Genomic DNA, 15,679 nt, shown 5'->3' on the forward strand with positions numbered 1-15,679 from the left:
GGGCAAGGAATAACGACACAGCACTGTAATCTGCTGGACTCTACGTTATGAGTGGTTAGGGATAAGCATGTGGTGCTACAGAAAGCTTCAGAATGATACTAGAGAAATCAGAAATAATGTGAAATACTTAGATATACAGAAATAGCACTTGCCAAGTCTAGAGGGCAAGGAATAGCACTTGTCAAGTCTAGAGGGCAAGGAATAGTGACACAGTACTGTAATCTGCTGGACTCTACGTTATGAGTGGTTAGGGATAAGCATGTGGTGCTACAGAAAGCTTCAGAATGATACTAGAGAAATCAGAAATAATGTGAAATACTGAGATATACAGAAATAGCACTTGCCAAGTCTAGAGGGCAAGGAATAGCACTTGTCAAGTCTAGAGGGCAAGGAATAGCGACACAGTACTGTAATCTGCTGGACTCTACGTTATGAGTGGTTAGGGATAAGCATGTGGTGCTACAGAAAGCTTCAGAATGATACTAGAGAAATCAGAAATAATGTGAAATACTGAGATATACAGAAATAGCACTTGCCAAGTCTAGAGGGCAAGGAATAGCACTTGTCAAGTCTAGAGGGCAAGGAATAGCGACACAGTACTGTAATCTGCTGGACTCTACGTTATGAGTGGTTAGGGATAAGCATGTGGTGCTACAGAAAGCTTCAGAATGATACTAGAGAAATCAGAAATAATGTGAAATACTGATATATACAGAAATAGCACTTGTCAAGTCTAGAGGGCAAGGAAATAGCGACACAGTACTGTAATCTGCTGGACTCTACGTTATGAGTGGTTAGGGATAAGCATGTGGTGCTACAGAAAGCTTCCGAATGATACTAGAGAAATCAGAAATAATGTGAAATACTGATATATACAGATATAGCACTTGTCAAGTCTTGAGGGCAAGGAATAGCACTTGTCAAGTCTAGAGGGCAAGGAATAGCGACACAGCACTGTAATCTGCTGGACTCTACGTTATGAGTGGTTAGGGATAAGCATGTGTAAGTCCAGTAAAAGGATAATAAAAATCAGAAAGATTCAGATTCGAGAATGATCGACGGATTTGGTAATCGGTAATACACAAATTAACAAGAATCAAGAATCTATTTTTCAAGATTTGGAATCGGATATGAAAATTCTGGATTCTGGCCCATCATTAAAGAGAATTAAAAAGTTTAGAAACAAAATTATTCACATATAACTGAAATATTACATCCATGGAAAATTTATAATAGCCAATCTATTTTATTAAACAAATACGTTTATGAACACAGAAATATGGTGTGTGTTCCACATACAAATTTGAAATAACTGTGAGCATCCACCATTCCAAATGTGCATCAGTTACACTGAACAAAAGGCAAAGTCAATGCAAATTGTAACGATGAACACAGAAATATGGTGTGTGTTCCACATACAAATTTTGAAATAACTGTGAGCATCCACCATTCCAAATGTGCATCAGTTACACTGAACAAAAGGCAAAGTCAATGCAAATTGTAACGATGAACACAGAAATATGGTGTGTGTTCCACATACAAATTTGAAATAACTGTGAGCATCCACCATTCCAAATGTGCATCAGTTACACTGAACAAAAGGCAAAGTCAATGCAAATTGTAACGATGAACACAGAAATATGGTGTGTGTTCCACATACAAATTTGAAATAACTGTGAGCATCCACCATTCCAAATGTGCATCAGTTACACTGAACAAAAGGCAAAGTCAATGCAAATTGTAACGATGAACACAGAAATATGGTGTGTGTTCCACATACAAATTTTGAAATAACTGTGAGCATCCACCATTCCAAATGTGCATCAGTTACACTGAACAAAAGGCAAAGTCAATGCAAATTGTAACGATGAACACAGAAATATGGTGTGTGTTCCACATACAAATTTGAAATAACTGTGAGCATCCACCATTCCAAATGTGCATCAGTTACACTGAACAAAAGGCAAAGTCAATGCAAATTGTAACGATGAACACAGAAATATGGTGTGTTCCACATACAAATTTGAAATAACTGTGAGCATCCACCATTCCAAATGTGCATCAGTTACACTGAACAAAAGGCAAAGTCAATGCAAATTGTAACGATGAACACCTGGAATATGAAGATTATACTTCATCACATTCTTCTTTTTTTGTTTAATTACAAAGCTTTAATTAACAACTTAAACACAATACTTAGCTATCATTTGTTCATTATAGAAAATTAATCAAGTATTGAGGATTTTTATACAATAATGAATAAGCAATAAATTAACTTTTATACTTCAAGTCACATAAATACAGTATTGGGATTGTCAATGGCAGAGTAGCCCTTAGACGTCGAACTTTGGACCTGAGTTAGAGATAGTGTAGTTTCAAATCCTGTCTGTGACCCTTGCACGTTTTATCAGTACCTTGTACTGTATTGACTCTTCCCCTTATCCTGTTTGATAAGATCCTCTTACATGAGGATGGGCAGAATAAGGCTTGAAAATTGTACAACCTCTTAAAAAAAATAAGATACATTTGATTTATAATTGTTTGTTAGTAAATTAACATATATATATATACAGGGTGTACATAAAGTCCTGCACGGGTATAATATTTTCTGAACGATAACAGATAAATCAACAAGATTTGGTACATCAACACTACACCTAAAAATCTACTTTTTGAAGGAACTATCAGTTTTCTGTAATATCATGGGGACGTCCCGCAAGGAGTCAGAAGAAAATCTTAAATAGGAGCATAGGTCAATATGCACATCATTTTAAAGGGCTTATCTAGCAGAGTTTAATGCCGCAAACCGCACTCAAAAGGATTGATCCAGTACAAAATGGCGGCTGTTCAAAGGTATTACTTGGTTTCATTTTATTAGTAGCCATAAACCCAGTAAAGCAAAACTGCAACGAAACGAATACTGCACCTAAATACTACATTATGCTTGTCAGTTGTACAGAAGTGAATTATGACGTTAGTTATCCTCAAGGGTTACGAATTTGGTCGTAATATTTTATAGATAACTGGGAAAACCTGATAACAGTAACAATTAGAAAGCTCTTATCTTTGGGTCGCAGTTTGGACTTTCCTTTTAGCCAGTCTATTCATAGTAGGTTATTCTAGTTTTCTTGTTTTAGTAGTGCTGTCCAACCTTTCTATCAGTGCGCTTTAGTACAAAAGAGTTTGTCGTATTGCTTGTAGTTCTTCAACTACACTACGTCGCTTGACGAACGTGAACGTATAACACTGCTTATGTTGGTTGGTTGGGGAAACAACAGACGATCACACAAGGAAGCATGTCATTTATTTAGTGACTACTTTCAAGAGACGCAGCCAATTTCTAGAACAACTGTAGGGAGAACTGTTCAACGCTTTATGGAAACAGGAAGTGTTTCTGGAGAACATTTCCAGAATATCTGGTTTCAACAGGACGGAGCGCCCCACACTACGGCATCGACGTGAGAGCCTATTTAAACACTGTTTTTTTGCAACGGTGGATCAGAAGGCGGGGGACTGTAGAATGGCCAGCGCGTTCACCAGATCTTTCTCCATTAGACTATTTTGTTTGGGATTACCTCAAGGACAACGTCTACAACACAAAGCCTCAAAATTTAAATGAACTGAGATAAAGAATACCAGTTCTTTCTTCTAGAATGTCAGACGATTCCTCAAGTTGCCCTGGTAAATTCTGTTTTTATGAGCGTCTTTCCAACTGTCAAATAACCGGAGGTGAACAATTCGAACATTTACTCTGAAAACATTTGGTACGTAAACATCTTTTTAAAATAAAACCTTTGAACAGCCGCCATTTTGTACTAGATCAATCTTTTTGAGTGCGGTTTGCGGCATTAAACTCTGCTAGATAAGCCCTTTAAAATGATGTGCATATTGACCTATGCTCCTATTTAAGATTTTCTTCTGACTCCTTGCGGGACGTCCCCATGATATTATAGAAAACTGATAGTTCCTTCAAAAAGTAGATTTTTAGGTGTAGTGTTGATGTACCAAATCTTGTTGATTTATCTGTTATCGTTCAGAAAATATTATACCCGTGCAGGACTTTATGTACACCCTGTATATATATATATATATATATATATATATATATTATAATAGAAGTTGCTCAGAGAAGTTGCAGTATACCTTGCTTGTGTGTGACCACCATGGTAGAGGACTGACTGCCTAGTTTCACCACCCCCTTGTTGCGTTTCTTGTCCAGCATGCTCTAACATGTTAGTGGTTAGACATGTTGCAACAGGCACAGACAAAGACCATACACGGGTCACTTGGTGCATTTTTAACCTCCATTTATGACTATCTCTTCCTTTCAATTTCATTCTAATTAACCCTTTTAGTGCTCGAGCATGACAAAAAAGTGTGAAAAATGCCAGAGATTTTTCTCAAGGTACTGCTGAAAGATGCCAAGGCTATTTCAACACTTTTGCAATATTTTACTAAAACATCCATAAAATCAATACGGTTTTGGATGGTGTAGCGTTTTTAAAGCTACATTGGTTGATTTTTTTTTATTAAAACTTAAATTAAATTAAATTTTTGGGAAAGAAATATTGGGATTTAATTTTAATTACATTGTGAAAAGTTGGGATAAAAACGAATATGTAATCCTTTGGCAAGTTAGTGCTGGTAACTTTAAATTATTAGGAAGGCGGTTCACTGCCTTGTATTGATGAGAACTTGTCATGTGTTCTGCAGTTATGTAAGATCTGAGAGGGCTATTGTTTCTCAAGTTGGATACGGCTGGGCCAATGAGAGAACGCCACGGATTTCCATCAGAAGGGGGTGGAAGGTGAACTATAAAATCTGCGAGCTCATAATTTTTGGCGCCTTTTGGTAATTATCGTGAGTAAATTGATGACAGTGGCGCCGCGTTTCTAAATTTTTTTCCACAAGGGATTTTGAGGTAAGCACCAAATTTACTGTACGTTATATTGAAATAGTCTTCCAGATCTGATATTAAATTAATTTTGTTGTCTTTTTTATAGGAAAAATTAAATTTATAGAAACTTCAGAGCAATCTGCATAACTGATTCTTGATGACTAATAAAGCACAACAGAATCAAACAAGTTACATTTGGTTCAAACTTGCAACAAAAGTGAATTAAAATTTAACTTTGTTAATAACTTTTGATTGAGTTTTGGAAATTTAGTAATTTATTAATATTTAGTTTGAACTGTATTATTGTGAATTTTTTATTGGAAATTAACTGAACTTTAATAATTTTATTGTGTGAGAGAGTTGTATCTCAATTGCAAAGAAAGTTAAGGTAGGTACAACTAGTGGAAAGAGAAGTTTGATTTTTATTTTTTAATTTTGATTAAACTTAGTTAGAAATGAACATTTTTATTTTAGATGTTTCCAAGTGGTATTTGATTTTTACTTGAAAACTTCATTACTTTATTTCAGAAGAAAGCTCTGATTTTTAATTTGATATATTTGACTGAAATTTTTATTTCTTGCCAAAGGACCTTTTTAATATTACTAAATGGTTTGTCAATTCTTTTGTGGAAAATAGAGAGTGATGAAATTCTGAAGCATTTAACTATTTAATTGGCCATTTTACATAAATCCATAATTTTTATTTAGAACTATGATTTTTATTTTCGACAAACCAGATAATATTTAATAGTTAAAAATTTAGTAATAAATTTTATGGAATATACACTCGTAGCTTACTAATCAAAAAATATTTTATATCGTCTTGCATGTCTGATTGATAATTTTATTCATAATATTCTGGAATATTAATATCTATAGTCCTAGTTGTTATAGATGGACTTTTAATTTTTATATTATTTTCTGTGCAGATAAATTGTTTATTTGAAAATGCATAAAACGTACATATACTGCTAATTTATTACATTTAAAAACACAATCTGTAAAAAATGTTTACATTTTGCTAGTTTTCTATGCATAATAGCACTTAAAAAAGTATTTCCACAAAACAAATTGTTTTTTTAGAAAGTGTTTAAACTAAATTTAAGCTAAACGCTAATTAATTTTACAGAATTGGTATAACCATTCTTTTTAATTGTAATTTGGTCCATTCTGATTGTTTATCGACCACAACATTTATAATATGTAAACAAATTATCACAGTACAATTTTTGCCGGCAACTTCCATGTAATACTTCAACATTTTCCTGTAGTTTTTGCAATATATATTGTTAGCACTAGAAGGGTTAGTACGAATTTTCATCACAGCAAGAGCAAAATAGAATGTTATCGACTTCTTCAATTTTTGTTTTTGAAAATTGTATGAAAGTATACTTGAAAAACTAATTGTTAAAGTATGGCGTTCTTGAGAGTTTAGATTTATGAACATATTTCAAAGGTTAGTTTCCAATGAATTTAAGACCTTTTCATTTAAAACCACTCCAAATGACTCATGTATGACCCACAAGTTAGTAAGGTTATTTGTTTTACCTAAATTAACTAATAAATACAATAATTATCATTTGTAGTCAAGTGCTTATACAAACTGGTTCACAAATCATAGCAATCTTACATTGATATAAATAAAATTATATTAAAGTTCTGCATTTATTAACACAAAAGCACATCCATTATTGCAAAAATTGTAATAGAATTATAACCTACTTTTGTGAGAGCTAAAACTGTACTAAAGCTGTAAGTAAAGTAAGGAAATAGGTCGAATGAAACAAAACATTTTCAAATAGTAGAACAAACCAAAAGTAGATCCAATGATGTGTGAGGGTAAAATTGCATTCTCAACACTTTTTTTATATTCTTTATTTGTTTTATTACCAGAAAAATGTGTTTCCTTTCTCAAGAAACTTGAACTCTTTACCGAGGTGCTTGAAATTGCACTTAATTTAGTTTATGACATTGAACAGGGCCTCAAAATTGTTCCATTTGAGTGCCAAACTAGGTGGGCAAGCCAAATAAATACTTTATCTTGTATTTAATTAAAAATACAATGTTTTGCTAAATCATTTGTTTTAAGTATATATTACTTGAGGCTCTATACAAGGCGATTGTCAATAGCATATGAGAAGGTGAGCATGGTAAATCAGTTTTAATATATCAACAGAACATTACCTTGACACATTTTTAATGCATACAGCCGGATAACTTTTTTGTAAAGACTCCATTTGGTCAAGTCCAAGATAATTTGCATCAACTGTTATACCTAAACACTCATTTCAGAAAGCTGTGTGTTTATATGGGACTTCACAATAATTGTGTACGGGAGCATACTTTCAGAATGGTCCATTTGGGAGGGAGGTCCCTGTTCCGTTGCATCTTCCTTCCAACTGCGTTAAGAACTGTTTCTTGTATGTATAAACTTACAACAGTCAGTATTTTCCATTCTTTAAATACCTGTCTACAGCTATCAAGGGGTTTTAAACAGGCCGTAATTCGTAGAGCTCTTTTTTGCAATAATAAGACCCTTCAAGATTCTTTGCTGAGGAAGCATCCCAAACAAGAATTCCGTATCTAAGATGGCTTTCAAAAAGAGCCTGATAGGCAATCTTGACAGTACCAGATGAGCTGATTGCCTTAGCTCTTCTAAAGATAGACTATCACTAACTTTGATCGTAGTATATGTGAGAACAAAATATGTAAATAGCTACGTACAAAATGTATCTAAACATAGATAAGAATTACTTAGTACTGTTAAGCCTCATTTTACACGTCTCTTAACCCTTTGTCTTTATATTATTTAAATGTAATAAAATTTATTTTTACAATCCATTATTTGCCACTTACCTGTAGTAACTTACGGTTACATCATTATTACAGTTTTACAATGTACGATTTATAAATGAGTAAGAACTAGAAGTAACAAACAGAAAGTAAGTTACCTTATACTTGAGTAAGGCCTGATGAGACAATTCCTTCTCCGCTTGGAGTTGTTGTATCTGCTCTTGGAGGTATCTAAAAATGAAAATTCTTTGTGTTGTAGTAGTGAAAAACAGAAATCTGAATTGGTCAGCAGAGATGACAATAACGTTGTGTAGCACTCACTTGTTATCCATGACTATCGCGTCTATGTCTATCAGCCGACTGGTGTCACTCTTGAGTAACACGTTGAGTTGGTGGTTGAGTCTGGCCAGTTTACACAGGTAACTCTCTCGCTCCGTGACCAGCTCCTGCTTCTCGTCCAGCACGCCGCGCAGGTCCGCCTCCAGCTGACATACTCGTGAGCTCATTCCTTCCAGCTGCTCCACCTGACACATCCACGTCCATCACAGATCACTTGTTACATTTCACCGAACGTCAGTGAACATTTTTACATCGGTCTTATGGTTAACCCATTGCGGATCACTGACGAGCTGAGCTCGTCACGCAGCGGCCGGGCCTAACGGCACGATGACGAGCTCAGGTCGCAAAGGCGATCTGCTTTTAAGTTTCACTCCAAATAGTTCTATAAGTGTCTGATAGATCGGGCGATCGTCTTCATTTGTCTACTAAGTGTTTAACAACGGTCTACGTTTAGGTCTTACATTTCAAAAGTTTTATAAATATCCAACAGATCGCAGTTGTATGTCGAAGTTGAAAAATCATTCATATGAGTTTACTCACTGCATTTTAGCGCTTCTGATTGGGTGGTTTCCTCAGTTGTTATAATACTTTTGAGGTTAGTGACACAACTAAGTGATGCAGACGTACATGTTGGCAGGTTTAGTCTAGACAATGGCCCGGATGTTGTAATCGCTTTGCCCGACCCGCATTATTTAGACTATGATTTAGACATCATCCCTGCCACCCCGGAACCTTGCTCGCGTGTTATCGTTCCTACATCATGGATACCCCAGCAGGCCCACGTTCCATCTGAACGAATACCTTCACAGCTGAATTTTCTAGTATACAATAGCGAGCGATACTGTGGCGTACCATTGCTCATTGGTCATTAGAGCGAGGCGCTCTAATGACCAGATACTTATGGATCAGTACCGTTTAATTCGAAACAGGGTTAAACAACTTCTGCGTAATTCCAGGCTGAGATATACTCGAGGTCTTTTTGAGAATAGGAAACAGTCGTCAAGCGACTTATGGCGTAAGGTTAAAAGCCTTGAAATAGGAAAACAACGTATTTCACAGCCAGTTCTTATACCTCTGAATGAGTTGAACCAATTTTTTACATCTTGTAGTCAAAGTTTCAGTCAGGAAAAAGTGGAGGACTACTTAAAACATCTTCAAAACCTACCTCGCCGTAGTTGTGGTTATCCTGAGTTTACTTTTAGACAATAGACAATAGACAATAGACAAGTTTCTTTATTGACATATTCTTAAAGAATAGTAATAGAGTCACATATTACAAAAAGTCAGCTTATGATGAAACAAATTCAAGGTTTTTGTAGTCTCCATTCTCCATTGCAGGCGTTCAGGAACTCATCCAGTGTATAAAAAGGTTGATTTACTAGGAGGTTATGCAGTCTTCCTTGTAGGGCATTCCTCTTCAATCCTTTCATTGTATCTGGTAGAGCATTCCACAATTTCCGGCCGATGTAGGATGGCTTTTCCTCAAAGATTGCTGTGCGATGTGGGGGCAGAACATAGTTAGTTGCATGACGAGTATTGTACGAGTGGAAGTCTTTCCCTGTTTGAAGACTCAGACTATGAGCATGTAGAATAACTTCTTGAATGTAAAGAGCAGTGATAGTCTTTATGCCAAGGGCTTGGAAGGCTTGCCTGCAGCTTTGTTGAGGTTCAAGGTCAGCAAGGATTCTGATGGCTTTTTTCTGTAGGATGAGCACCCTGTTGAGGTTCCCAGCAGAGGACCCACCCCATACAGCAAGCCCATACCTCATGTGCGTTTCTACTAGTGAATAGTAAGCTGTTTTAGCTGTTTCTAAATTTCCAGTCCATTTTATGCGCCGCACAGCATATATACCTGTGCTGATTTTTTTACACATGCCATCTACATGCTCTGTCCAGTTTAGACTTCCATCCAGGATGACTCCTAGAAATTTAACGTGGTTTTCAATTTCTACGTCAGGTATTTTTTGGAATGTAGTCTTCTCTTTTACTAAAATTAATCTGTATTGTTTTTGATGGATTTACAGCCAAGTCATTTTTTCTGCAGTATGTCAGTGCTTTGCGCAGGGAGTTGCAGGCAGTTGTATGCACTCCTTCTGCTGTAGCATCACTGATTAGGAGTGTTGTGTCGTCAGCATACATAACACAGGTGGTGTTGTGATCTTGGATGTATGCTGGGAAGTCATTGACAAATAAAACAAAGATGACTGGGCCTAGAACTGATCCTTGTGGCACTCCGCGTTTGACTGGTTGTGGGTTTGATTGAAAGGTGTTTTTAAGGCCATGTGTAGTGCTCTGTACTTCAACTACCTGTGTTCGCCCTGAGAGATAACTCATAAACCAACTGTTAGCTATACCAGTAATGCCTAGAGATTTAAGTTTTTTTGATATGAGATCATGTCCTAGACAGTCAAATGCTTTGCTGTAGTCAAGAAGCAGAGCAGTGATGTATTGTTCTTTATCTATTTGGTCAATGATGTATTCAATTAGGTTGATGATAGCTGATGTGGTTGATTTACCTTTCAGAAATCCATGTTGACAACTAGTGACTATGTTAAACTGCTCCAGGTGGGTCATAAGTCTATTGAGAACTACTTTTTCAATTATTTTAGAAAAGGTTGAAACAAGTGAAATAGGACGGTAATTTTTTATTTCAGTCGTTGATCCTTTTTTATGTTTTGGATACACTTTTGATTGCTTTAATGCAGCAGGAAATTGACCAAGGCTGAAAGATGCGTTTATTATGCTGACCAAGGGTGGTATTAGCTCTTCAGCACAATGCTTTACAATTTTGGATGAGTATTCATCCATTCCACTTGACGGCTTAGATTTAAGGGAATTGATGACCGCTCTTACTTCTCTGTCACTTGTTGGGCTTAAGTTGAAAACAGTTTGGCAGTTGTCTGTTATGGAATGGTTGTTTGCATTGTTGTCATGATTTCCTACTGTGTGGTTGCTGAGTTTCAGTGTTGCTTCAGCAACTTGAGTGAAGAAAGTGTTGAAATGTTCTGCAACTTCAATTGGATTATCCACCACTTTGTCATTGATTACAATACGGCTTTGAGGTAGGAGTTCTCGTTTTCCTTTTCTTTCATTGTTAATAACAGTCCATAGGGCTTTGGTTTTGTTGGCGGCTGACTCAATGAAATTTGAGTTTGCATTTTGTCTTAGGGCTCTAAGTTTATTGTCATATTTCTTCTTCCTTTCCACCATAACTACTTTATCTTGGATATTTCCTGACATTTCGTATTTATACAGTGATTTTAAAAAAGTATCTTTGAGGTGTTTTGACTCATTGTCATAGCACAATCTTTTATTTTTTTTGATTTCCTTCTACTTTTCTTCATGGGGCAAGCGATATCAAGTGATAATTTCAAGATTCCTAGAAATATATTGTAGGCTGCATCAGCGTCAGGAGCATTATGGATGTTGTCCCAGTTTTTGTTCAGTAGAAGGGATTTTAGATTGTCTAAATTGGTTTGACTAAAATGCCTTTTAAAGGAAGTCTGTGGCAGAGTGTTTATTTCATATCTATTTATCTGGCATATCTGAGCAGTATGATCAGAAAGTCCTGTTTGTATAATGGCTGTGTCAACGTTGTACTCAGGTATGTTGGTGCATATGCAATCAATCGAAGAGGCTGTGTCGTGAGTAATGCGGGTGGCAAGTAGGGGCAATCTTTTGATGTTATGGGTGGACAGTTCAGTTTCAAAGATAGTGTTATCTACGGTTTTTTTCATCCTGTCTATATTAATGTCTCCAATTAGCACTAGGTGTTTATTGTGTGCTTTTGTGTTGTCAAGAATATTTGACAGGACATTTAAACTAGCCCTTGTATTTTCTCTAGGTGATCGGTATACTCCCAGGATGTGTATAGTTTCACCAGTTGACTCTACCGATACCATAGCCGCTTCGCAGCAGAACTCTTGACAGAGGTGGGATATATCGATTTCTTTGGTCCGGTCTGCCAGTGCATCTTTTGCATAGATAGCTACGCCTCCCAGCTTATGGTCTTCTCTGCTGAAGTTTGCTATTAAAGAGTATCCTTGAAGATTTGTACTCTCTAATTCCCCACTTTTGAGGCCATGTTCGGTAAGGACCAGGATACTGGGATCTGTATTGTTAAGCAGATGATTTAGCCTATCAATCTTCTTATCTAGTCCGCGAATGTTTTGATGCAGTATGGTTAGATTTTTCCTGGAGCTTTTATTAAGTTTGAGTTGATGAAGTACCTGGTTTTGAATTTGGTCTTCTTCTGGTAGGTGTGAACTAAAAAATGTTTATGAGGTTCTGGCTGGAATTCCGGTATGATTGTGGGAACTGAAGTTTGGGAGGTTTCATTGTGTAAAAACCTATTAATGTTTGGGCTTTTAGGTAATTGAAATTCCTGGATGTTAGCTTTTTCAGTGGCTTTTGCCATTTGGAGGGAGACGCTAAACTTGTTTGTCTTCTTAATCCATTTTTTGCTCATTCCTGTTGTTGATGAAGGGTTTTGTTTTTTCAGTGGTGTAGTCCGCATATGTTTCAGTTTTTTTCTGCAGGTTTGACTGACTCCTGGCGTTATGGGTAGGCTTGCATCTGTCGTGGGTAAGGGAATAGAGGACTCTGCCTCTGTTGTCCTTGTAGATAAAATCAGTTTTTGGTTGCAGGTTTGACTGGCTCCTGAGGTTAGGGATGAATTTTGTTCTATTGAGGGTGTGGTCAATATGTTTTCCAGTTTTTTTCTGCAGGTTTGACTGACTCCTGGTGTTACAGTCAGGCTTACATCTGTCATGGTTGGAGAATTCTTCAGTTTTTTTCTACAGGTTTGGCTGACTCCTGGCGTAGTTACACTTAAATCTGTCATGGGTAAGGCAATAGAGGACTCCGCCTTTGTTGTCCTTGCAGATAGAATCAGTTTTTGGTTGCAGGTTTGACTGGTTCCTGAGGTCGGGGGTGAACTTTGTTCTGTCGAGGGTATGGTCAGTATGTTTTCTAGTTTTTTACTACAAGTTTGATTGACTCCTAGTGTAGTTTGATGCGTGGTGGGCATATTCAAAGTGTTATTTATTTTTTGGCAACAGGCACTTGAAGCTAAAGTTTTAATAGTTAGGTCTATTTGAGCAAGCTTTGAATTCATCTCTGATATTCCCAGAAGTACAGTGGTTTGATTTGCCTCAAACACTTGGACATCTTTTGTGGGAGATGACGTCTGAGTAGCCGAGTCCTTACAGATTGTAGCCGTTATTTCTATGTTTTGGATTTTTTCCTGCAGTCTAGAGTTGGTTTTTTCTAGTTCTGCTATTCGTTTTGCATAATTATCAATTATTTGACCCAATTTAAGATCGTGGTCCTCAGAGGAATTCTGGACCTCTATGCGGAATTTCTTTTCTTTATCAAGTTGGGCTTGAACATCTGCATTTAATTGTAGAAGATTTTCAATTTTGGTTAAATATTTACCCATATTGTTTTCCACCTCTTCCATTTTTCCCTCCATACTAATTAGTTTGTTTTGAAGCTCTAGTTTCTCTACTTTTAAAAGTTCGTTTTCAGCTACTAATGCTGATCCTATTTTGGCAGCCATTTGAAGATCATCCTCTCGACTGTTAGAGCTATCTAGTAAGTTGTTTTCAATAATACTCTTTTCTAGTTCCAGTAGGGTATCTGAGGTGTTTAGTGTTACTGGGTCAACTATTCTGTTTGGTGAAGATGGTGATTGAAACATCCTGCATGCCATGCAATGCCATTTTTCAATTTCGTGAGTGGCCCATCTTTTCAAATCCTTTTCTAAGATATTTTGGCATCCTGCATGGTACCATTTTGCACATAGGCCTGTGCATTTAATACCAGAATACTTAACGCCAATTTCACATGTACCACACGGATATTTAGTGGGCATTTCAGCAATAATTGAGAACTCTTGGTAAGAATTGGTTGATTATTAATAAAGTAATATTTAATACTTTATTAATAAGTAATAAAGTATTAATGTCAAAAATTAGGTTTATAGATATCACTCTGCAAGTATGTCAAGTGATTTATAGCAAGATTCATAACAGCCAGTAAGTAGAGGCCGTGTTGTCTGTGGTCAGCGTCCCAGACGCATTGTCAGCACCTGATACAAATTTTAAACCTGATACAAGGTGACGTGTTGAAAGCTATACGCCGTATTCGCAGTAATGCTGTTGGGTACGATGGCATCCCAATACGCCTCATAAAGAATATTCTATTTGCTGTCCTTCCAATAGTCACATTTATTTTCAACACGTCTCTTAGGAGTGGTATTTTCCCATCACAATGGAAGTCTGCTTTTGTCCGTCCTCTTAATAAGATTTCAGCACCAGCGTCATGTTCAGATTATAGGCCGATAAATATTCTTCCTGCATTATCTAAAGGCCTAGAGAGAATTGTGCACTGCCAATTCACTGAATATCTATCTTACAACAACATATTTAGTGACTATCAATCTGGTTTTCGGACCAACCACAGTACAGAAACTGCACTTTTAAAAGTGACGGATGACATTAGGCTTGCTATGGATCACAGACAGGGCACAATTCTCTCTTTTCGATTTCTCAAAAGCTTTCGACAGCGTAAACCAATAGTATTGCTAGCTAAATTAGGGCTAATAGGGTTTTCTAATCATGTATTAACTTGGCTGAGATCTTATCTGTCAGGGAGACGGCAGTGTGTGAAAGTGGATGACATGACTTCGGACTGGGAAATTGTTACTTGTGGGGTGCCACAGGGATCGATTCTTGGTCCTTTATTATTTGTACTGTACGTGAACGACATTCATTCTGTACTTAAACATAGCTCATATCACATGTATGCTGATGACCTGCAAATCTATTCACACTTTAAAATTGACTCCATTAATGAATGTATCACCAAAATCAATAGTGACATTACAAATATCGTTATGTGGTCCAAAACTCATGGCCTGAGACTAAACCATGCAAAAACGAAACCAATCATTATTTGTCACTCTCGTTTACGAAACTCAATAAACTTCAATACTATTGAAACGTTAACTGTAAATGGTAACACCCTGCCATACTACGACAAGGTGAAGGATCTTGGTTTGACTATAAACTCGACTTTGACTTGGACTGATGCTGTTGCGGAGATTTGTAAACGGGTTTTCGCATCTATTCACTCACTGAAACGTTTACAACGATTTTTACCAGAACATATCAAGCTGCTCTTGACTAAATCACTCGTACTTCCACATTTCAATTACTGTAACTCCGTGATCAATGATATGACCATAGTGCTGAGTGAGAAGCTGCAAAGAACTCAAAACTACTGTATACGTTACGTTTACGATGTGAGACGGGAGCAGCACATCACACCGTACTATATTCAGTCAAATATTCTAAAATTAAAAGATCAAAGATCCATCAAAATTTTAAAACTAGTTCATTCAATATTGAAATTTGGTTTTCCAAGATATTTTTCTGAATATTTTAAATCTGTGTCTCATGTAGGTGTAAGAAGCACTCGCTCTGGCTCATAAATTTTTAGAATGCCTCAGCACAGGACTGCAGCGTTTGATAAGTCATTCCATGTAATGGCTTGTAGGTTGTGGAATGCCCTTCCCCAAACAATTACTTCCATCGATAGCAGTTCCCGGTTTGTGGCAAAACTGAAAGATATGTATCTTGAACGGTT

General features: G+C 36.6%; 1 protein-coding gene across 2 annotated transcripts in view; it reads right to left on the bottom strand.

Annotated features, from left to right (window-relative positions):
• LOC124360918 (coiled-coil domain-containing protein 149) overlaps positions 1-15,679 on the bottom strand; it is a 58,045-nt gene that overhangs the window by 18,412 nt on the left and 23,954 nt on the right. For both annotated transcript variants that reach the window (XM_046814919.1, XM_046814918.1), the window contains 3 exons: positions 8,012-8,214; positions 7,849-7,921; positions 4,144-4,225 (listed from right to left, as the gene is read on the bottom strand). In XM_046814919.1, the coding sequence (XP_046670875.1) occupies positions 4,144-4,225; positions 7,849-7,921; positions 8,012-8,214 (358 nt within the window). The remainder of the gene's footprint in view (positions 1-4,143; positions 4,226-7,848; positions 7,922-8,011; positions 8,215-15,679) is intronic.

Source organism: Homalodisca vitripennis, chromosome 4 (assembly GCF_021130785.1).
Source record: "Homalodisca vitripennis isolate AUS2020 chromosome 4, UT_GWSS_2.1, whole genome shotgun sequence".
Classification (NCBI taxonomy): Eukaryota; Metazoa; Arthropoda; class Insecta; order Hemiptera; family Cicadellidae; genus Homalodisca; species Homalodisca vitripennis.